Source organism: Dendrobium catenatum, unplaced genomic scaffold (assembly GCF_001605985.2).
Source record: "Dendrobium catenatum unplaced genomic scaffold, ASM160598v2 fragScaff_scaffold_920, whole genome shotgun sequence".
Classification (NCBI taxonomy): domain Eukaryota; kingdom Viridiplantae; phylum Streptophyta; class Magnoliopsida; order Asparagales; family Orchidaceae; genus Dendrobium; species Dendrobium catenatum.
The window spans coordinates 1,663,265-1,689,294 of record NW_021319382.1 but is presented as its reverse complement, the minus strand read 5'-3'; the positions used below and the strand labels follow the sequence as shown (position 1 = coordinate 1,689,294).

Below are 26,030 nucleotides of genomic sequence, written 5' to 3'. Positions count from 1 at the left end.
GGTCGTGGCCAAAGACCTCTATCATATGCACTCCCTATAGCAAGATTGGGGAAGTAAATAGTGAATTGATGGTTCAAATAATGTTAAGTGACCTCACAAGGCCAATCTTCATTGAGGCGAGTGCCTCGCCCGAGCTTGAATGAATATGTACGAGTTCCCCAGCTAATGTGCATGCCCAAGATGAATTCTCGATTTGGTCTATTTGAACGAGTCATGTTCCCTACTGGCGAGAGCCTTAGAAGGGCAATGTTACTAGTTTGGAGAGTTATCTTGTTGGAACTTGCTAGGTACCTATGAAATACCTACTTGGACATGTATGAATATATATTTAATTCCTCAATTCACTTGACCCTTAGAAATACAACAAATAAAAATGACAAATGAATTAATAATGAGCATCTAATTCCTCGATTCATTTGGCCCTTTGAAAGCCTAGAGGCAAAAAGAACATGTGAGATTACAACAAGCGCCCTATTTTTCAAATTAGGATAACTTCTAAATATACCCTAATGGAGACTATGTGAAGTGAGATACTGAATCTTCAAGTGATGGTGAAAATATGAGCGCAATCTGAGCAATAATTGCTTATATAACTAGCACCTAAAAATTCATGTCATTACCCCTTACGTATATATAACCCTCGCATGTTTACATAGGTGTTAACTTTTGTTATGAAATTGACCTTTGCTCTTCTCTTAAAACAAGTGTGAGCAATTATAATGGCGTCTTTTGGAAAATTCCATGTAGCTTTCATTAACACTGACTATCTACAGTCATCCAAGGTGACTACAATCTATGCTAATATGGTATATATCAACTATTGTTATGGTGACATGAACTTGTATCTATGGGTCCCAAATGAAGACAAGCACTTAAATACCTTTTTACTGAGAGGAGCTCTAAATCCCTTGCGATCACTTTTAAGTTGGGACTAAGACTCCATTCTGCAGAGAATTCACCAACATCATCAATTTCTGTAGATGGTTAAGTCATATATTGTACCTTGTAAGGGTAGTGAATGTCTACTACATGTCCAGTATGGCAGTATGTGTTATTCAGGCGACTTGCTCTTCACTAGTAGGCTGTCTACATATACTTCCAACTTCCAGTCTTTATGTTCCTTGAAGATCTGGTCTATCGTCCTTTGATATGTCACCCATTGTTTAAAATTGCGCAATATGAGGCTCGCCTTGAGGCTCGCCTTGAGGCCCGCCTTAGCACAATCCTAATGAAAATCGCCTACAGGCTTACGCCTCTAGCTTTTTTATGAGGCTTGCGCCTAACCTTGGCTGAGGCCCGCCTTGAGGCACGCCTCGCCTCGCTAGCGTGAGGCTTACGCCTCACCCTATTTGTATATTTTTTTGTTAATACTAACATAAATCACACCTTCATGCACATTCGAGCGCAACTTCTTTTCGATTGCCTTTACCACCATCCTGCGACCTTCGCCCAAGTAAACACCGTCATAGTCGTCACCAAAAATCACTTGAGAGCTGCACACAACTACCCTAAAAATTTTGGAGTATTAATCTCATATTTATGTTGATAAAAATATTTCTAAAAGATGAATATGATTGAAATAAATTTAAAAGAAACATATTTGGAGGCATTCGACTCTACCGAGTGAGGCAGAGATAGACCGATTTGTTATGCAACAACTCATATAAAGATCATCTCAGTGATGACAATGAAGATAATGTCTAAGTTGTTGCCAACTATTTAAGCTTTCATTAAGAATTAAATATTAATGAGTAGAGAATCGATAAAAAATAAAATTTGGACTTGAGCATGATGTTAAATGATACTTTTTGCAATTTCTATATTTAATATTGTTTGGACTCAATTTATTACTTGTCACTTTAGATCTTGTATAATTTTTTGTTTCATATGTATGTCAATTTGTTAATTCATAATTCAATAGGAAGTTAATATATCATCATTTAACATATTGTTTAGGTATTATATAAAAAATCACTTTTGATATTTAATATCACTTTACGCAATCTTTTGATTTTGAGGCTTACGCCTCACCTCATGAACAAAAAACGCTTCAATACCAAATTACGCAATTTTAAACATTGATGTCGCCCCAACATTCTTAAGGTTGAATAAAAAAATCTTATAGCAGTAGAAGCATTTAGTTGTTATTAATGAAGTTATTTCACAATCATTAGGGTGCACCTTGATTTTGTGATAGCTTGAGAAAGTGTCCAATAAGCTCAACATCGTGAATTCAATTGTCAAGTCTACAAGCAAGTCAATCCCGAGAAGTGGATATCCGTCTTTCAAGCATGTCAAGCTGAGGTTGGTAAAGTCAACGCACATCCTCCATTTTTAGTTCACTTTCTGCACTATGATTATATTAGAGATCCAATCAGAGTATTATACCTTTCTAATGAAGTCAGCATCAAGCACCTTTTCAATTTCATTCTTTAGGGGTTTGGCAAGTATTGAGGCCGTCTTTCTTATTTGTACTTGATTGGTTTGCCTTCTCGCTTCACATTCAGTCTATGGCAGGAAACTTCATTCTCGACATTTAGGGGAACTCTTTGCAAACCGAGACAGCACATGCGGCCTTATGTCAGCCATGTGATTTCTTCAGCAATATCTCATGATCATGGACATGAGGCCTATCATGCCTAAAAGTGAGATCTATGGGGTGAGTAGCTGAAGAAGATTCAACCACTCGATTATACTCATTAGCATTTGTATGCTATCAACGAGTTCAAGCAATTCAGTCAGTATTCTGAATTGTTGCAATCCTAGTGTATAACAAAATTGGCATTCCCTTAGGCCTTTTATTAGAGAAGCCTGCGTGATAGATGGCTCTAAGTCCTTCAATTCAAGCATCTCTTTCTGGATCCGAACAATGAAACTCCGGATTGACCTACCTAGCTCCTAGCACATCTTCAGAAGAACCTGCGAGCTTTTTTGGGGTCGCTGGGCCCTTGTGAATTAGGTAATGAACATCCTCTTAAACTCTGTAAAAGAGGCGGTCACACGTAGGGGTAGAAACGTTAACCATCAAAGGGACAGCTCATTAAAAGTGGTAAAGAATAAGCAATACTTCAATGCTTCGTCAATATCAAGCAGCAACATTATTGATTCAAAGTGACATTGTCATTGTCAGATGAATCAGTCCTCCCTCCAAAAGACTCCAAGTTAGGCAATTTAAATTTAGGATGTGATCTACCTCTACAATTTCCCTTGAGAATGCATTGATCAGTACGACTTTTATTCTTCCCACTCGATGAGGGTAATATTCTTCATCACTAGTGAGGGTACAAGTGAGATCTAAATTGGGCGTCAATGTAGCACTCTAGTTTATGGCCTTCTTTGACTCGACATTTCTCCAAGTATATCTTGAATAATTTCAATGAGCATTTTTCTCCATCTTCATGAGGTCGTGGTTATTACTGTAGTTTGGAGCATCCATATTCACTGACAACTTTAAGTTCTGTTGATATTCAAGATGTGTATGTCTACTTGTCACTAGCATTAATTCACACTCACCACAACTTTCAGAATGTTATTTCTGAATTTGTTTCTGGATAACGCCCAACCTTACTAACAAATAATACTCTAAACAAGAGTCTGAGAACTTACAGAATTCAAATGAGCACAAAAAACAAGAGAGAAATGAGAGTGTAAACTATGCTTAAGAAAATTAAATAGTAATTGTGGGCTCCGAAAATTCGGCCTCGGCCTCCACTCGCTTTTCTTATTCGGCGAGGGAGTTTTAACGAGCTAAGTTCCGAGATAAATTTTGGAAGGCAGATGGGTTTGTAGATAAGACACTACCCAGAGATTTCGCCCTCATTTTACGAGGACTTTATGATCTGAGTTCTGGTTTCCTATAGGCGCAAGCCCCTATAGTTAATTACCCCTCCCGATTACGAGAGAGAACTTTCGATTAAGGCTAGTCGTCGATCAGATACGTATAGAAATACGTGCATCTGGCATATAGTAGCAGCATAGGTTTGGATTTAGAAATTGAGTTTGGATTTGAAAATTGGGTTTTGATTTGGGTATTTGGAGAGTTTGCTATTTAAAATAGAAATTGCACCATCTAGCACTTAAAGCGGATGGTGGGGGAATGGATGATGGGCCCGATCAAGATCCCATGGTTCCGTCGTCCAGGGCCATCGTGGTCCCTAGTCTACTTAGTCAGAGGAGGTAGTCGACCCAACCTGACAGAAGGATCCTTGTCGGCAGCCATGGGTTGCTTCGTCCAAGGGAACCTTGTAGACCGGGGTTGAATGTTTGTCTAAGGGGACAAATTTGAATCCACCTTAGCTTACAGAGGGCTTTGTGCCCTATCGATCATATCCTATTGATTCATATCTCAAGGATTTAACGCTGAGCCTTTTTTTTTTAGTCTTCTCCCTCTACCTTTCTTTTCTCTCTCTTCTTCTTTTTCTTTTTTAGAATTGCTAATGCTATCGGCAATAACTATCATTAAAAGTATTAATGATAATTATTATAAACGACATTAACAGCAACTACACTTTGCTATGCAATAATAACTATACTAGTCATTACAATGAAGTTAACATCAGAGAATAAATGGGAAGAGATTTATACTTGCAATGGGCTATTTTGAAAGGCTAAAGTGGGCTTTGGAATGGGCTATGTGATTAGGGAAGGAATTGGGTAGTGGGCCTTTTTTCTTTGTTGGCTTGCTGGAATGGAGAAGACAAGGCTGACCACTCTCTTTTTTATTATTGCTTGCTACAGGTATAGGGAATTACAATGAAATATGAAAAAGTTAAATATAGGAAATCATCTCAAATTGTTTTAGTGGGATACAGGTAAGTACCTAGTGCAATAGCTATGTCAGTATAGCAATAAAGCCACTACCTCATATTCTTTTCACTAACAGACAAATGGAAGAGGACGGGCTGTACTAGTAAGTAAGATCTCATAGAACATTACATTGGACTGTATGCATGAAAAGAGGATTTTATCACCTGCTTTAAATCTTAAAACTATAGATCCCGTTGGATGGAGAGTTTATTTGCGATACAAACAAGAGTAGGTAACGTGAAGCCCAATGGAATTTTGACTGAGATGAAGGTGCGAACTGCTGGGATCGGATGTAAGGTTAGAGGTGTGGAGGTGAGAGGAGGCCGGCTCAGGTGAGGGAAGAAGCTTCTCTCTCTCTCTCTCTCTCTCTCTCTCTCTCTCTCTCTCTCTCTCTCAGGATTGGAAGCAGAAGGTCGGGATAGGAAGATGGGGTGAAGTCGCGTGTGTGAGAGGCTTCGGCGGGAGGAGATCGTGATTAGCAGGGAGCGACGAATAAAAAATGGATCGTCGAAGCAGAGAGCTCGTCTCCCTCTTATAGGCGCAAATGGGAGTGGAATCGATGCCGTCGTCGCAGGTTTCGCGGAGAAGCGACGCAAACGGAGCCGCGTCTACAGTGTTTCGGCGGGATTCCTGGCTGGATTTCGGGAGATTTTCAGCGGAGTTCGTGGATCCGACAGCTTATAGGTATTTACACGGGATTTTCATTTTTGTTGTGCTGGTTAATGCTTAGAGGTCAACAGTAATAAAAAAAAATTAATGTCTCTTTATTGTGGGCTTCAAAAATTTGTGCCCCAGCATCTTCGCGAACCCCCTTTCGTTTTCTTATTTGGGTCATCCAGGTGAGTTTTAACACAAGTTCCTAGGCAAATTTTTAAAAGGCAAATTGGGTTTGTAGATAAGTCACTATTTAGATATTTCGTCCTCATTTTGCAAGGAATTTATGATCTAAATTCATGTTTCATATAGGCGCAAGCCCCTATAGTTAATTATCATTCCCTATAACGGGAAAGAACTTTCGATTAATGCTAGTCGTCAAACAAATACGTTGAGATGCATGGTATCCGGTGTATAGTAGTAGCATGGTTTTGGTGTTTAAAAATTTGATATTTAAAATTAGAAGTTTCATCATCTTACACTTAAAGCGAACGGTGGGGGAAGTGATGATGAGCCCGATAAAGATCCATAGTTCCGTTGTCCAGGGCCATCGTGGTCCCTAGTCTACTTAGTCAAAGGAGATAGTTGACCCAACCTGACAAAAGGATCATTGTCGGCAACCATTTGTTGCTTCGTCCAATGATACCTTATAGACTTAAGGTGAATGTTTGTCTAAGGGGACAAATCTGAATCCACCTTAGCTAACAGAGGGTTTTGTACCCTATCGATTACATCCTATCGATTCATATCTCAAAGATTTAGAGACATTGGGAAAATGAGGACTTTGACCATAACCGTAATATAATTGTGTCATTTTGTGGCAAAATCATCTGGTTAAAGGGTCCCGATTATAACTGTTTACCTGTTGTGTCATTTAGCAGCAAAACCACCGATGCGGTGTCAATTGGCGACGAAATCAAATGTTATAGGACATGTGCCACATCCTTACTAGTAATAGACAGATTGAAAATGAATCATAGTTATATTTTTTACTACAAATTAGCACTTTTTGAGTTGTAGTTTTTAAATTCGTCCACCAAATTGTAAAGGATGGACATGATGGATGTGTATTTTTGTTTTAAGTGTTTGATGATTTATTTCATTTTAAACATCTTGATTTTGAGGTGATTTTTAAAATTTTAAATTTTCATGGGCAATTTTATTTTATTAGTCAACTCTGTCTACTTGCCGACAAAGGATTGGGCTTGTCGTCAGCTTTATGTCTTTATTAATAAATATTTCTTGTTATAGACCTTGAAGGCCTAATATGAACGTATAAACAAATATCTTAGACAATGCCACAACCGTATATTTGTTTGACTGTTCGAGACGTGTCGACTCCTATCTATTCACATAGAAGGATCAGGCTCAAACTTAAGTTCATTTCTTGACCTGTGCAACATCTTCATACGTCACGTGTGTACGCATACATAGCACTCATCGGGGCTAATGTGGATATTTACATTTACATAATGATAAATGTATTTGATATGATGTGCATGATATATAACATACCTATATCATAAAGCATTTGTATGATAGATGTGTTGTGTTGGCATGATTGATATGATGCGTCAGTAAGACAAGAATGGTATATTTGTAGGATGCATTCATGTAGTAATGGTATATATGCAGTGTAGTGGGTATACAAGGCATATTTGTATGTTAAGTGATATGCTCACACAGTGTGTCCACATTTGTACTACATGTATGTATAATACATTTGCATGTAAATGCAATGGCTACTGTAGCATAATGCATCTTTTAATGCTGAATGACATGCTTGAATGATATTTTCTGCTTATTATGATGCAAGTAGGCGAGCATTTTAAAATGTTGGACATTGATCAACTATGTGAATGATTGTCATTTGAGTGTGTGCAATGTTCTATTTAGAAGCCTGTAGATGTCTTTTATCTGCTTGTATGAGTGTTGTAGGTCCAGTGGAGTGGCGTTGCACTATGGTTATTTGTTGCTTATTGCATATGAGTTATTATTGAGAAATGCACAGGGCCCCACTTGGAAATCTATAAATATCTTCTATCCGCTTGTATGCATGTTGTGTATCCAGTTGCATTGTTTTAATAGTGCGCTAAGGTTATTCACATCTTTATGCAAGTAGACTAACGTGCACTAACAAATCTCCTATAATGACTCGTAGGCATTTGCATTTGTTGAAGGTCTTATGTATTTGCTATAGTCCTTTTGCGTTTTTCTTGTGGATAGCATGCTGAGTATATGACGAGCCATCTATAACCACTTGTAAGCGCTTGCCTTTTGTTGCATATCATTTGCCTGTGATTGCAGTGGATGTACCTCCCGACCATTGATTGATTATCGACTGCAAAGGGGGTTGTGGCATCTATTGCTTCCCCGTGGGTACACTACATCTTATTACAATCAACATAAAGAAAATAAAATAAAATTATGATATCTTGATGCACCTAAAAGATTCTAACTAGCCACATATCCCATCGAAAGTACAAAACATATATGTAAGATAAAAGAAGGTTTTAATCTCAAAGTTAAACTTTGCATACAAGTAGTTATATCCAAATAATTTTAAGTTTTGCAGGTACTTTGTGAGCGAGTCTTCAACTAAAATGCAACACTACAAAAGTTGTGCAAGTGCATTATGTCAATACAATGATATGTGCAAATGCACTCTGTAAGACTCGCTCAAAAAGTACGTGCAAAACTTAAAATTAACAAGTGTGGACCCAAACTTTCTAAAAATAAGAAAATAAAAAATATATAAATTATAACAATATTCAAGTGAAATCAACGATCACAAAGTTAAATAATCTATTCATCCTCCACAATTGTCTATCAAGGTGACAAGTTTGAGATTAATCTCAAGTGTATGACTATAATCATTCTCAGAAAAATCTCTCACAAGTAGGGATGCAGACAATCTCCTCTAATTAGGTGATTTTGGTGCAAAATGACACCATTAAACAAGGTTATGATAACGGCCCTCAAACCTAGTGATTTCGCCACAAAATGATATCACTATAATACGATCATAGCCATAATCGGATGTTCCCTGATGGCTCTCCCTCAAAGTAATGAATCATATGGTGCATTTGATATGGTATGAAGCAATGTTTAAAATTGAGTAATCGGGTATTGAGGCATTTTTCGTTCGTGAGGCGAGGCATAAGTCTCAAGGCATTTTGAGGCGTACATTTCGAAATCAAAAGATTGTGTAACATAAAATGATAAATTTTTAATATACTAATGAGTAAATAATACAAAACATAAAAAAACACAATATATGAAGTGAAATCAAAATATTCCAAAAATAAGACAACATGAAATAAAGTTTAACTCAAAATTCTATCTTTCCCAAATCACAGTATTCTTTTCATTAGCATATAATTTCAAAAATAAATAGCAATGACATATCACATAAGAACTCATAAGTCATAAGCGCTGTCATCACTAAGGGGGTCTTCATTTGAATCATCATTATGATGAACTACTCTCCCCCCTTCCTCCTCTCCTATAGAGTCCAATGTTTCCCAATCAGCTCCTTCCTCCTCTCCTAATTTATACACATATCTATTGAGCATATTATATTTTTTATTATACAAGCCTAAACCACATGTCCACATAAACATAAGTCTAACAAAAAGAGATCTAAATATTACATAAATAAAAAAAGTCCTATCATTTTTATTTTCTTACACTATTAATGGCAATCATTTAATCAAATGACATTGAAAATTGTATGAATAAAATGAAACAAGATTGCATAAAACATAAAAGAAAAAAGTTTCACCAAAAATGAATGAAAATCAAAAGAAGATGTCGATAAATGCGATGATATAACAAAAAAATCACATTTGAGTACAAAGAAGAAGAGGAAGTAAAGTTATTTCACTTTTGTCAATAAACCCTAAACTCCAACAACAAAGAAGAAGAGCTTTCAGCGGTCGGTCAAAGGAGACTCCAGTCCAACTCGCGGTAGAAGAGAACTCCAAGCAAGAGGCGAAGAGCAACTCTCAGTAGAAGGAAGCCGACAGCGGTCGAATGGAACGAAGAGGGGAAAATGTCGCTCGAAGAAGGGAGAAGAAACCCTCGGTTCGGAAATGAAAGAAGTCGCTCGAGGGGGGGTTCAAACCGAATAGATAAATATTAGGTTAGGGTTCTATTTTTAAAAAATATATATATTTAAAAGGTGGACGCCTCTAAAACCTGAGGCGAGGGGCGCCTCAGTAAAAACTGGCATCCGCCTCATTCCCTACACTCATTGCGTAGGCTTTATGGCTTAAAAGAACGAAATTGCGTGGAGGCGTGCCTCTTATTGCAGAATTTTAAACCATGGTAACAAGCTCTCTCTTAGTTAAAGTCAACTTCAAATTCTCCTCTTAGACAAACATCCACCCCAAGTATAAGATCCCATTAAACGACACAATCCATGACTGACAATAAAGATCCTTTGGTATGGTTGTTTTGACTACCTCCACCTAGACAAAGGTCCATGACAATCCAAGAAAACAACACTATACGGTTTTTATTGGATTCATTATCACCCACCTACCATCTTTTTTGAATAAAAGGTGGTAAATTTTGTTATCCTAAAAATCTTATTGAAGTTACTATAAGCTAAGTACTTAACATTTAACAACTAGTCATAATAAAAAATACTTTCTCATCCTCGAAATGGATAATTAACTATAAAGACTTGCACCTATAGGAATCCTGAAACCATATTAAAAAATCTTCAAAAAAAAAAAAAAGAGAAATCTTGAGGTGGTGTTTTATCTTATAATATAATCTGTCTTCTAAAAATTAAACCTAGAACCCAAAGTCTCTCATAAGAGTGGGTGCAAATTTTTTAAGCCTGCAACTTCATGTTATTGTAATAGGACACAATTAAGCTCATTTCTCCTTTGCAAACTCACCTCACTTTACCATTAGCTCAATCTCTTTTAGGCCAATGGTACTTTTGTTTATAGCTTGGTTTTCACCACTTTTTAGTGCTTTAATGCATGCTACTATGGAACTTTCCAGCCAAGATAGTGACATAATGTGAAATTATTTCAGCTTCAAACTGCTCTTGCACACAAGCAATCAACCACTGCTTCTTAGAGTTTTTCCCCAGAGCAGCCTCCAACTCACAAGTTCATTACTCAAACGATAACTTACTGCCCTCCTTCCCTGGACATGTTCGTCCAGGGAAAGGAATATGTGATATTTGCCTCTCTGATAGGAATTTTTGTTAGGGGATATTCAATCTCTTGGGGTACAAAGAATTTGAATAGAGCGAGTAGAACAAAATATAGGGTGAGGCCGTGAGGGTGGGAGGCAGGATTATAGAGAATTTGTGTGAAGTGTTTTTCTCTCTCTCTCTCTCTAACACAGGAGGGGAAAACTCTTATAAGGAGATCTCATAGTATTCAAATTAAAATCAATAACATGGGTGCCTGGAATCTCCAAGCCAAGAAGCTTTTAATAAAGGGAATGACTGAAAATAACACGCCTAGAGCCTCTTTATAAGGTGAGAGTCACGGGCTAAAAGAGATTTTACTGTTAGTTCATTTTCTTTAAAAATCTGTTGCAAAATAAATGTGTGTGGGTGGGAGATAGGGGCAAACCCTTATGAGATCATCTCACAGTTGTTAAATCAAAAATCTTAGAAATGGGGCTTGGAATCTTCAAGGAAGACGGCATTCTCAATGAAGATAATGTCTGAAAGTAAAATGCCTAAAACTCTTTTATATGTTGAAGAGTCAAGAGCTAAATGTATAGATCCTAAATGGGACTCTCTTTAGTAGCTCCATTTCTTCAAAAATCTGCTGCAAAATAAATGTGGCCAACCCTGGTGCATTTACTCTTTGTAGTGGCTTAATTTACATTGCATTGATTTTGCAACAAACCAAAAAGCCCCTTATTCACACCAAATCACCGAGCGTGGCTATTTCAGGCAAAGTCTACAACCCCAGAGAGCCCAATACTAAGCTCTAGTTTTAAGACATCTAATATGCCAAAATACTGCTTTCCAAAAGGAGTGAATAGGTGAAATATTAACTGCATAATTGCAACAGGATTTCAAATCATTCCAAACAACAGCTAACACCATACACAGCCAACAAACATTTTGTATGGGGGGGGGGCGGGGGCGGTAGGGGATAGCATTAATGACATAATAAAGAAAATTCACCACCAATATTCCATGTTCACCTTTTTAACTGCTGCGTCAATATTATTTTTCTGCTCATATCCAACTGTAAATGTTACTAGATACTTCTGCTCAAAAGGTAGATCCTGAAACAGGGATTAAGACAGTCATTAGATTAACAAGAGAAATACATCAAAATGACCAAGATATTATTCTCTAAAAAATAACAAAAAACTACTAAACCATGTGTAATAAGCAAATCATATTCAGAGATGACTTTATAAACTGTAAGGCAAATGCACAAAAGCCAAAATTGTTATTTCTGGAGCAATGTTCTTGTGGTATCTCACAATGACACAATTGTAGCTAAACACAAGAAATATTCCTATATGTATAAAATATATTGTTAAGAATCTGTAAGACAAATATTACATGCTTTCCAACACAATTTCAAGATAGATGACCAGACAGATGGCCATTTGCCCATTTCCCAATTCTAGGTAAAGCGGCATGCCATATGGGGAGTTCGCTAAAATATTACAATCTACATGAAGTATTATATATGAAATGGCCAGCCTCCTATGTGCAAGAAACTTGACCCATGCTGCATAATAAATCATAGCAAGTTTTAATTTAAGTTGTTAAATGGACAATTATATTAAAGATTAAAATACTCAAAAACAAATGGCAAAACACTTGATTGTACAATTAACACTTCTTATATTACAAAGAAATTATGGCTAAAAATTAAGATGGATTCACATCATTCAATCTCATTAAATAAACTTAAGCAAAAATTACATACATCACACAAATCATACATATTTATAAATATAAAACCTAGTAAAAACACTATTCAAATCCATGCATATGCACATGCGATGATGAAATTGTTTAAATTTTACAAAAAATAAATACAAAGGTGAGGGATTAGATATGAATTGCCATTTTTAATAGGGAATTTAAATAATAAAAGTAGGATGGTGACGGATTTGTAAAAAATTAAAATTTGAGTGTTAAACAAGAAATTATTATGAATTTAATTTTAAATTTATTTTTACTTGATGCATGATGATTTATGGTTTGGATTATTATGCAAATACTAAATCATGCAATGAAACCTAAGGATTTGCAGATCACAGATCACTAAATGAGCCGACAATTTTTTCTTTAAATGCAAACAATGAATACAAAAACAAGAACCTAAACAATAATATGATCAAATAAATTCAAAGAAATAGACTAGAAATTTAAATTGCATAAAAACAACGACCAAATATAATCTCATGACCACAAATCAAATTCGCTGTGCCAAATTTGAACAAATTCAAGAATTCCAGCAAGTCAATAAAAATTTATGTGAAAATAAGAGCAAAGGAATAAGTTACCAAAGTAAGAAATTCATGCCTCAAGATGGCACAAAGAATGAATTCCCTAAAATTAGGTTGATATTGCACTAAAAAAAATCGCAATCCAACTTGCATGCACGAGATTAAAAACTTAAAAAAAAATTATTCAACAAAAGATGCCAAATTATATGTCTCAAAATATCTATTAAATATAATCCGCATCCCCAGGTTAGTAGACATAATTAAAAGAAAATCTACTTATCTGATTACAAATAACCATCAAGTCAAACTTTAATATTATCCAAAACTAAATGAAATAAGAATTACATAAGCTGCATAAACAAGTTCTCCCATGAACATATACCTCAATTGAACAGAGAAATAAAGGAGGATGATACATAAATGTGAATAGAAATAGTTGTAGGATTCCATGAACAGAAATAGTAGCATAGGAATAACAAACTAAAATCCTAAAGCAATAATCACAATAAGGGAGTGCAAGCCAATCTCCGTGTTTTGAAAAAGAATCGACCCAAATAGATTTGAACTTTAGATGTTGCCATGATAAAAATCAAAGGTACCATTTGAATTAATCTTCAGAGTTGAACATGAAGGCATTCAACAATCAAACCATCTTGATCTTAGCCAAATCATATAAAACAACCTAACATTATGAAATAGAAAATACATCCTTTCCCATAGCCATTATAATAGGCATAACACAAAGTACTGAATTTACAAAATAACTTAAAAATAAAAAAACCAATTAAAACAAATAACTGTGTTCAAAACAATAAACACGATTTAACCAGCTTTGACAAATTCAATTATGAATTTATAAACCGATAAAAATCAAGTAAATCAGGGTATAAACTTTGTGCTTTTTGCAAACGCAATTCATGAGTCATCACAAGAAGGTATGTTTAGTTAGCGTACAAGATATCCCTGGAATCTACCATAAACAGTGGACACAATCTCAGTATCCATAATAGCGTTGAGAAAATGTTATATAAAAGTATTGAAAGAAGATTGATCATGAATTCACAAAGAGTAACAAAAGAGAAGAATCTAATAAATTAACAGCACGATTTGAAATGTGATGTAATTTCAAACTAGATTAATAATGACAATTTGACATTCCTTGAAACTTCCATTATATAAGTAATATTTCCAATGTGGTGCAAGATTTTAAATGGCTGTCTAATTTGCATTTAATTTCTTAAAGATTTCCGCAAGCAAATGTTTCTAAATTTAAAGCACATGTTATCACCAAATTTAAACAATACATACCTCATGTTCACATCAACAAAAAGCTTTTAATTGTCATACCAGTCAGTTTTTGTGAATATCCTCAAACAAGTCATTCTCATGTGCAAATGCACTAGGCCTAGACTATATGAAGGTTGACAAGATTTATAGGTTTTATAAGTTGAAATCCAATTAGTCTCACGGATTCATGCCAGAAGATCTATAGACAGATTGAATTATATGCATACCTAATCATAGGTAGTATCAATATTACACCTAAATGCATGGTCATTGATTAAACAGTGTGTATTACTCAGCTATTTATTACCAATTTGTCCATTGATTTATGAATGATAGGCAATTAAAATTTTAAATTGTGATTCTAATTTCTTTCAACGAATTTTCCGGAACAACTCATGAATTCTGCATCCAGATCAAATATAATTACTTTATGCAACCCTGTAGTTTAACCATTATATTAAAATACACTTTAGCAATGTAAGCTGCATAAGCAGGTTTATAGCATGTATGAAATTAGGAATTTTCAAAAAATGATCCAACACAGCAAAATAGAATCACATTTTCTCAATGTTCCAGGTAAACCTGATATAAAATCCATATTAGCATTCACACATGATTTTTATAGAATTAGAAAAGCTGTATATAACCCTAAGTTATTCTTCCTATCTTCAGTAAACTGACAAATCCTACATGGTGAAACAATGTGCCACATTTCTTTTAGATTAGGCAAAAAATACATATCTTCCATCATTGCAATAGTTTTATCCCTACCAAAATGTTCAATAAAACCCCAAAACGTAGTTCTAAAATTAGAGATTATCATAAAGATGAATTAGGACTAAAGAAAGAGGGCTCTTAAATAAATAATCAACTTAAGAATGTAGTTTTTTATGAAGTAAAAAATGAATTATTGTTTAGGTCTTCATATATGCAATACAATTATTACAACTGATATACTTTTCTTTTATATGATCAAAATCCAACCACTTTATCTAGCATTGTAGGTAAGATGATGGAAATATTCCAACCATCAATAAGCTTATCCACAATTATAGTATGGTTTTGAACTAAGAATATTCCTATTTTTCCTAGGTATAAGCAAATTAGTACAACAAAAAAACTCATGCTTTCCCTAATAAATACCTTCTTAAGAAATTCATCAACATGCTAATTAAATTCAGCATATTTTGTTGAATTCATCCCATAATGAGGAAAATTAGGAATAATTATCCAGAAACTAAATCAATAATATATTGTATATATCTAGGAGGCGGTAATTCTTAGTAAGTTCACCTGTAAAATCTATTTAAAATAATATCATTAGACAAAGCCACTACCTTTGCTGTTGTATTATTCAACTCAACTACTAAAAACATATATCACATCCTCTTGCCTACTCTTTCCTGAATTCTTGTTGACTTTGAATAAGTGAAAACGTTTCACTTCAATGGCAACATTAGATTCTTTTTGAAAACTTGCTCCTCAGGCTTTGTATGTTTGAAAAATGTCCTTTCTTCCATTTCTCTTATATATATGTATATATATATATATATATATATGACATCAGCAGAAGATTTCAGCACGTTTATCACTAGAGGAATCGTAGATCGACGGCTACAATTAAGAGTCTTTATTTATGATGCATTTTATGTATTATTTTTGTTTATGCTTTAGTTTTTATAGCACTGTGAGGGATTAGTTTGTGTTGTAGCCAAAAGGGCATTTTAGTCTTTGAGTCTTTTGTTGCTTTGAGGCCTATATATTAGAGCTTAACTATTGTATGAGTTTTTTTATGATTGCCTAATGAAATTTTAGCCTTCTAGTTCCTTTACGTGTTGAGAGTTCTAGTGAGAGGTGAAGCCCCTAGGTGAGGGCAGGCAACATCCACCAGTCGCAGGAAGTGTCCGAGCTCGAGCTCACTTTTCTTTCTCTAAATCCCCTCCCTCTCCCCCACTACTCGCCGACCAAAGACCCCACAACTCCCCCATAGCCGTCGGCCAAATCCCCCTGAATTCCCCATAGCTGCCGGCCAAAGCTCCACCACAACCCCTCCCCTAGCCACCGGCCCAAAGGTCGTCCTCCTCCCCCATAGCCGTCGGCCAAAACCCCGAAATCCCCCATAGCCTCCAGCCCTAAACCCTCCCCATCCTATAGCCGCCGGCCACCCTATTCACCAAGCCCTAGCTGTAAGCCACCCTATTCTCCAAGCCCCTTGTTTTCAATTCAAATTGCCTCTTTAAGACTTTCCTAATTTAGCCTATTACTAGTTGGGAAATTCTCTTAATTCAAATTCAAATAAATTTGAATTTCTAAATCTTTCCTAGTTAGTCTAAACCTATTTTGGAAGCTCCCCTAATTGCTACTAATCTGAAATTAAATTGGATTTAATTCAAAATTCCACATTCATTGCATGTAGACAAATTCATTGAATGTGGATAGAATCCTCCCCTCTCCTTTGGCCGGCCCCACTATCCCTTCTCTCTTAATTAATTTCCCCCATTAATGCTCTCAATCAAAACCCTTCCCACTTAGGTGTGCCGCCCCACCCTAGCCCAATTAAAGGAGATTTAAATTTTATATTTCCCTCCTTCCCTTAATTTCGAATTTTAAAATTGTTCTCCCCCCCCCCCCCCAAACTAAACCCTAATATTTGAATTTAGGGCTAGCCTCTCTCCTAGCCTTGGCTGACCACCTAAACCTCTCCCTCCTCTCCATCTCTTCTCACTTGCTTCATACACCATCCAAGGAAGAAGATACAAAACCCCAGCCTACTTCCCCATGAATGGCCGATCCTGAACAAAATCATGGGTTCGTATACGATCATCAAGGACGAGTAGATGTGTCCCTTCTTCAACATCAACTTAGAAAGCGACCACACCGTTGACGAATACGTTGATCGGATCCTCTTCACTTTGACGACCACCATCGACGAGCCTGAAACCTCTGGACAGTGGCAAGTTCTCCAACATCCATCAACTTCTTCCCCTCTGGATAAGTTTTGCTGGGCAATACTACATGCATCTTCTGTCTTTTCGTGACGTCATTAAGTTTGCTGAAATTATTCTTCCGCTAAATAGCTCTCAAGAGTGTGAGTGAGGGGAATTCAAGGTGAATTTTCTAATTGTTAACCGGTGGATTTCTGCCACTTACCCATCTAGCTTTATTATAATTTTGTTGATATTTTAAATTATCCTTTTAATATATTTTGTAACTACATGTCAAAGCAAACAACAACTAAGAAATCCTAGAATCTAATCCTGTGAAACATTAATTTTAAAATTGGCAAGCATAACAAATTTTATTAAATTCCTCCAATTCCTTTTATGTTTCACATTATCTTAGTATCAGAGCCAGGTTGTGTCTTAGTTGCATTCTAGGATTCCCCACTTGCTTTTAGTAGACATCATAGCTTGCATCCACCTCCATACATCATCTTTACATTATTATTATGTCCGCATTAGTTACCTAATTTGAGTTAATGGACCTCGAGCAAATTTAGCATACTTTAGACTTAATTGTAGGTCAATTAGGAACTGTGACCCAACAAATAAGAGAAACCCAATGCGAATTAGCTAACTTTAGACGACAAGCTAGAGAAAGTTTAGCCTGCAATAAAAGACTAGGGAACCAGACAATGTATACCCCTTCTAGGCCTCCTTCCCCTTATGTTGAAGAGGCACGAGCTGATAACGAACCGCCACGAGACCCTTACCGTCATAACCATTATAGGCCCAACCATGAACCCATATGTCACACCCAGTTTGGCTCACCCTCTACCACAAACTGGAGTATAACAGAGAAAGATTTCAACATATCAAACTCCACACTTAACAACAGGAAGCATGTAATATTACTTACTGAACATCAATATAATTAAAACAATTACATAGCTCTACTAAAACTTTTAAACTTTACTTACATATCAAAAGATTTATACAGCTATTATTCAGATCTCCTCTAAGATCTCTTTGCACTCCAAAACATATTTACATCAAAAACAGACGATCACCTCTTTCTTGCCTAGTGCCCTACGGGCTCCTTTCCCTTACCTGCAATATAACCACTGCTAATGAGCTATTGCCCAATGAAATACACCAGCAATATATAAGAAATAATAATAAACAAATAAGAAATGCTTAGCAATGCTAACATAGTTAAACACATATTGAAATGTTATATTGAGCCTGAAAGTGCCTAGCAGTATTATTTATCTTGCCAAAATTATTCCACATCTTTAAATAAGTTATATAATGGTTATAAGCTTTTGCACCATTTCAACTTTTCAATTCAAGCTTGGGTCTAACTTTCCAACTTTTTAGAATGGAAGTTGTTCTCTCATTCAGGGTTGAGTCAAATTTCTCAACTTCTAGAATTAAGAGTGTAGGCTTACCTCATCAGGTCTTTCGCCTTTTCTTGTGCGGGCTTATCCCCTATATATAACTTATTTCACCTTTTATATAGCCATCCTTTTTAGTCCTAATGACATATGCTTTTGATGACATAGTTGCACTTTAGCTGCCCTTTAGCTGCCCTTTAGTTGCGCTTTAGTTGAGCTTTAGTTGCGCTTTGATTGCGCTTTGGTTGCACTTTGGTTGCGCTTGAAATGCGCTTTAGTTGCACTTAAGTTGCACTTTTTTCTCATTCACTAGTTTATGAATATTTACACTTTTATGCTTACGAAATCATTAACATTGCTAAAGATTACCCTATACATAAATAATTTCATACATATACAACCATATTCATACAACATAATCAAAATAAACCAGAATACATATGATTATAACATAATCAAGAAGAAGTGCAATAACAAAACATTTACTAATTCTTATAATCTTATTTGGGTATCTCACCTCGTTCTCTAGGGAAGTCGGGTCAATTCGTTCTCCTAAAGTACCATTACCTCCTTTCCTTTTATATACAATCTAAATCATAATTGTTGATCATTCAAATCTGCATTCAAATAACATATAATAATTTATATGAAAATCTTATAAGTTTACCTCAAAGAAGTTTCTCTTCATTCACCCCAATGTGACCTCTCTTTTCCTAAGTCTCCTTTCTTCACTTTCCCTCCTTACTTTTTTTTTCAGCCCAAAGAGTAACCAATTACATCACATTAGCCTGCATCAGTTTTCACCACTCTTCCGCACAACCAGCTTCAGCATTTTACTGAATTCCAACAACTAGATTTCAGAAATTTCTTATATGAAATCCTCCTTCAAAGCATCTCATAGCAACAGCCTCAACAAGTGGCTCCCACTACTCAGCTTGAAGTTGGCTTCCGAAGTCCAAGGAGGGACGGGTGAGAAAAAGAAGCTCATGTCTCCACAGAATAAACCACAGTATTAAAATGATAATAACCCTTCTAATTCCACTAAACCTTCTCAGCCATTCTCAGCCCTCGGATTTCCATCAGTTTTATGCATGTAGGTTTAAGTGGAATTGTTACAGTAATTGAGTGGAATTGCTACAGTAATTGAAGTACATACTATTAAATAATTTACTAATACTTAGCATTTAATCTAACTGTCATTTAAATCATAAACTGCAATTAAATACAATCAATTAAACAATTAGTTTAATAATTTACATATACTTCTATATGTCAAAAATGCTTAGAATTAAAGTGGAATGTATATAAAAATAAGCTAACATTTAGAGGAAGTTGAAGCTTACATTATTTTAAATATTTTTTAGAGTATTACAATTCACCCCTCCTTGTAAATTTCGTCCTCGAAATTCAGTGCCTTAGTTGTCAAATAATTGAGGAAACTTAAGTTTAATATCTTCTTCTCTCTCCAATATTGCCTCTTTTTCTGGTTTGTATTTCCATTTTACTTTAACATAAAGAATCTGACGATTTCTGAGCTGTTTACTATTAAAATCTAGTATTCTTTCGGGTTATTCCATATAAGTCAGATTCTTTTGTAGCTCAATATCATCATGTGAGATTCATTGATGGGCATCGGTAACCCATTTCCTTAGTAATGACACATGAAAAACGTTATGTATATCTGACATGTCAGCTGGAAGAGCAAGTCTATAAGCAACTTTTCCAATTCTTTCAACAATTTCAAAAGGTCTAATAAACCTAGGACTCAATTTGCCTCCCTTACCAAATCTAGTTGTACCCTTCATAGGCTTAACCTTCAATAATACAAAGTCACCCACTTCAAACTCCACTGCTCTATGCTTGGGGTCATAATACTTTCGTTGGCGATCTTGAACAGCTTTTAATCTGTCTCTAATTAATCTGATTTTCTCTGTTGCTTCCTCCACCAGTTCTGGGCCCATTAGTTGTCTTTCTCCTATCTCAACCCAAGTTAAGGGGGTTATGCACTTTCTACCATAAAGTGCTTCATATGGTGCCATTTGTATACTGAATTGGTAACTGCTGTTGTAGGCAAATTCTATCAATGGTATGTGATCTTCCCAGCTTCCTTTGAAATCCAAAACACATAATCTCAACAGGTATTCCAATACCTGAATGGTTCTTTCAGATTGGTCATCAATCTGAGGATGAAAAGCTGTACTGAAATGTAGATTTATACTCAAGCTTTCCTGAATATTCTTCCATAGCCTCGAGGTAAATCGACCATCTTTATTTGAGACAATGACTTTTGGAATACCATGTAATCTGACAATTTCTTTTACATATAGACGTGCCAATTTCTCTGCTGAATCAGTTCGCTTAATAGGTAAAAAGTGAGCTGATTTAGTTAATCTATCAATAATAACCCAAATACTGTCATGTCCCTATCTGGAACTGGGAAATCCCATCACAAAATCCATTACAATTTCTTCCCACTTCCACTCAGGGATAGGTAGTGATTGCAGTAGCCCACTAGGTCTTTGATGTTCAGCTTTCACAATTTGACATGCTTCACACTTAGCTAAATAATCAGCAACATCTTTCTTCATACCTAGCCACCAGAATATTCCTTTCAAGTCTTTATACATCTTGGTACTGCCCGGATGAATTGTATAGCCAGAATGATGAGCTTCTTGCAAAATTTCTTTTCTCAACTCCTGATCACTGGGTACCCACAACTGAGATTTCTGCCTAATGCTTCCATCAACATCAACAAAAAGATCAGGTTTTTTCCCTGATTTGACATACTCTATCAATTTTGAAGATTCACTACTGAGCTTTTGAGCTTCTTTGATACGATCTGTTAAAGTGGGCTTTACTGTCATCTGATGCAAATATTTCACTTTTTTGGAGTCTCTAACCTCCAATTGCAAATTTTTCATTTCCTTGATCAATTGAACCTCCTGAGTAATCATCCAGTTTATCATGCCTGTAGACTTACAACTCAAAGCATCAGCTACAATATTGACTTTTCCTGGACAATATTGGATATCCAAATCATAATCTTTGATGAGTTCTAACCATCTTCTTTGTCGCAAATTTAATTCTTTCTGCAAAAATAAAGTAAAACAATTTTCTAGGATTAAATGGGGGCATTTAAAGAATATTAACAAAAATATTTTTGGAAATAAGATTTTAGATCTTAAGATTTTGTCTGTGCATGAGGATGCTAATATTATGTGAGAAAAAGTGGCTAGTGATACTAAGAATATTGCAAAATATGTCCTTGGAGTATCAAAGGAAAAAACTACTAATAGTAAAAATAGTTGGTGGTGGAATCCTAATGTGCAAGAAAAAATTAAAAATAAGAAGATTTGTTATAAAAATTGGTTTAATTTTAAAAATTCTGATAATTAGGAAATATATAAAGTGGCTCATAAGGATGCTAAGAATGCAATATGCGATGCAAATGCATTAGCTTTTAGTGATTTATATAATAGATTAGATACTAAAGAGGGAGAAAGATATATGTATAACTTAGCCAAACAAAGAGATAGGAGTAGTAAGAATTTAGTTCAAGTGAAGTGTATTAAAGATGAAAATCAAAAAATACTTTTCTTAGAAGATGATATTCAACAAAGATGGATGAGATATTTTGCTAAACTTTCTAATGAAGATTGTGAAAATAAGATTGACTATAGTGACCTTAGCACCCTAAATGAAAATAAAGATTTATGTTTTTATCGGCGTATTATTAAAACTGAAGTTAGAGAGGCTTTAAAGAAAATGAAGGGTGGAAAAACTGTTGGACCTGATGATATTCCAATAGAGGTGTGGAAATGCTTAGGAGATGAAGGAATTTCATGGCTTACTAAACTTTTTAATACTATTTTGAAGACTAAGAAGATGCCAGATGAGTGGAGAATGAGTGTGTTAATTCCTATTTTTAAGAATAAAGGTGATGTACAAGATTGTGCGAATTATAGAGGTATTAAGTTAATGTGTCATACTTTAAAACTATGGGAGCGAGTTTTGGAGCATAGGTTGCGGCGTGATACTAATGTTTCTCAAAATCAATTTGGATTCATGCCGGGTAGGTCGACTATGGAAGCCATACATTTATTAAGAGATTTGATGGAGAAATATAGAGAAAATAAGGAGGATCTACATATGATATTTATTGATTTAGAAAAAGCATATGATAAAGTTCCAAGAGAAGTGCTATGGAGAGTTCTTGAAAAGAAAGGAGTCAATAATGCTTATATTCAAATCATTAAAGATATGTATGCAGGAGCTATTACTTGTGTTCAAACACAAGGTGGATTGACCAAGTATTTCCCTATTTCGGTTGGGTTACATCAAGGATCAGCCTTAAGCCCATATCTTTTTGCTTTAGTCATGGATGTTCTCACTAGACATTTGCAAGAGGATATACCTTGGTGTATGCTTTTTGCTGATGATATTCTTCTTGTTGATAAGACTAGAGAGGGAGTTGAAGGTAAACTTGAATTATGGAGGTCAACCTTAGAGTCTAAAGATTTTCGCTTGAGTAGATCTAAAACGAAATATATGGAGTGTAATTTTAGTAGTAATAGACCTACTGAAGGGATTGTGACTTTGGGCGATCAAGTCATTAATAAGAGTACACGTTTTAGATATCTTGGATCAATTGTTCAAAGTGATGGTGAAATAGATGGGGATATTATCAACAGAATTCAAGTTGGATGATTGAAGTGGAGGAATGCATCGGGCTTGTTATGTGATAGAAATGTACCCCTCAAACTTAAGGGAAAATTCTATAAGATGGTAGTGAGGCCTGCAATGCTTTATGGTGCCGAATGTTGGCCATTAAAAGAGAAGCATAATACTAAGTTAAGTGTGACAGAGATGAGGATGCTCAGGTGGATGAGTGGCTTTACCCTTAGAGATAAGATACGAAATGAGCATATACGTGAAAAGGTTGGAGTAGCTCCAGTAGAAGATAAGATTAGAGAAAGTCGCCTTAGATGGTTTGGTCACATAAAAAGGCGGCCTTCCGACGACCCAGTTAAGAGAGTAGAGGTATTAGATTTGACTTATATTAAGAAAGGTAGGGGTAGACCTAAAAAGACCTGGTTAGAAAATATTAGGAATGACCTTTCTTTATTAGATTTAAACGAGAATTTGACTTTTAATAGGACACAATGGAGAAAAAGGATTCATGTAGCCGACCCCACATAGTGGGATAAAGACTTGATGCTGTTGTTGTTGTTGTTGTTGCTGCTTATCTTCTGTAATATCTTGCTAATCCAAGAAAAATACGAACCTGTGTAATATTCTTTGGTGTTGGTCATTCTATAATTTCTTTTACTTTCTGTGAGTCTATAGAAATTCCTTCACCACTGATAATATGCCCCAAGAAAGAAATAATTCTCAACCAAAATTCACATTTTGATATTTTGCATACAATCTGTTTTCCTCAGTGTCTCCAAAACTATTCTTAAATGTTCAGCATGCTCTTTGTTAGTCTTTGAGTATACCAAAATGTCATCAATGAAAATTATCACAAACTTATCTATATAGTCTTTAAAAATCCGATTCATCATATCCATAAAGATGGCAGGAGCATTTGTCAACCCAAAAGGCATAACTCTAAACTCAAAATGACCATACCTGGTCCCAAAAGCCGTCTTGCTAACATCTGCTTCTTTAACTCTTACTTGATAATATCCTGACCTTAAATAAATTCTGGAAAATACCGTGGTACCGGCTAATTGATCAAACAAGTCGTCTATGCAGGGTAGTGGATATTTGTTCTTGATTGTCACTTTGTTCAACTCTCTATAGTCAATGCACATTCTCACGGATCCATCTTTCTTCTTAACAAAAAGTACAGGTGCACTCTAAGGAGAATGACTAACCCTGATAAATCCTTTATCTATCAATTCCTGTAATTGAGTTTTTAGCTCCTGCAATTCTTTTGGGGCCATCCTATAAGGAGATTTGTAAATTGTTGATGTTCCTGGTTGCAATTTTATACCAAATTCAACTTCTCTTTCAGGTGGTAATCCAAGTAGCTCTTCAAGAAATACATCTGAAAATTTAGAGACAACTGAAATATTCTATAAAGCTTGAACATCTTTATTTAAGACCTCCATTTTGGCTAAGAATACTAACTCACCCCTCCTTAAATATTTACCCATCTTCAATGCATTCACAAGACAGGAAGTTGCATTCTTCTCACCGGGGAAATAAAAGGTATTCACATTTGGTAAATTAAATTTTATTCTTTTTGTCCAACATTCAATAGTAACGAAATGTTTAACTAACCAATTCATTCCCAATATGATGTCAAACATTTTAATAGGCACTACAATCAATTCTATTGGAAATTTGTAACCCTGAATATTCAAATTTATAAGGCACATCCTATTAGCAGGCAAACTATCTCCCATTGGCATCATAACAGATAAGGTAGGCGTAAAACATGCAGTCTCAACAGATAAATCAGAGCAGAATTCTTCAGATATAAATGAATGAGATGCACCAGAATTAAAAAGAACTCTGCCAAACTTGTTAGAAATCAAAAGTAGACCTGTCACCACCTCCTCTGAATCTTTAGCCTCTTGGGGTGTAATAGCAAACACTCTAGCCTTCACAGGTTGATTGCCTTTAACATCTGATGCTTCTCCTTTAAGCTGAACTGGTGGTCTTCCTTGTACTGTTGGCCTTCTTTGAAATTAAATTTTTCCTGTCTGATTGCCTTCCAAATATCTCTTATGTTGTGTATGTTCCTGATACCCCTGATATCCCTGTGGCCTGACATTGAGTCTTCTTTCTTTAGGGCAATCCACCTTGTGATGACCCGTCTCACCGCATCTAAAAGATCTTCCGGATCCCACCAAACACTGACCAAAATGTCGCTTCCCGCACTACTCACATAAAGGTTTTTCAAATCGACTATGCTTTTATTTATCATCAAACTTTGGCTTCTTATTTTTGAATCGATCATCTCTTTCGAATATCTTCCTTTTGCCTATTGGTTGCTACTCCAGACTATGCTTAAAAAAATTCAACTCATTTTCAATTCTCCTGGCTCTCTCCACTAAGACTGAGAATTCACTGATATCAAAAGGCGCTAATGTAAGTCGTAGCTGATCCCTCGGGACAAAGATGTGAACTAAGCTTCATATTGCATAAGTGTCTTAGAACCCTGAGTAAGATTGAAGAATTTGTCTTGCAGAGCCAGTCTAGCTGAAGGAGGAATAAACCAGTCTCTGAATACCCTTACAAAATCGTCCCAATGTATACTGGTGAGAGACATATGTCCAAATTTTTCTCTATGTTGTGCTTGCCACCATCTTTCTGCTTCTCCTTATAGCACAAATGTAGCTAATGGTACCTTTCTGTTTTCAAGACATATCATACCATCTAGAATCTTTTCAATCTTTAACAACCAGTCATCAGTCACTGTTGGATCACCTGTACCCTTAAATGCTGGCGGTTTAAAAGTCTGAAATAATTTTAAATG

The 26,030-nt window shown here is 35.6% G+C and overlaps 1 protein-coding gene across 2 annotated transcripts in view; it reads right to left on the bottom strand.

Moving 5' to 3' along the window:
- Positions 1–26,030, bottom strand: part of LOC110092736 — a 50,075-nt gene that overhangs the window by 5,415 nt on the left and 18,630 nt on the right. For both annotated transcript variants that reach the window (XR_003701648.1, XM_020817406.2), the window contains exon 5: positions 11,650–11,733. Coding sequence is in view for 1 of the 2 variants with exons in the window: in XM_020817406.2 (XP_020673065.1) it covers positions 11,650–11,733 (84 nt within the window). In the remaining variant the exon portion in view is untranslated. The remainder of the gene's footprint in view (positions 1–11,649; positions 11,734–26,030) is intronic.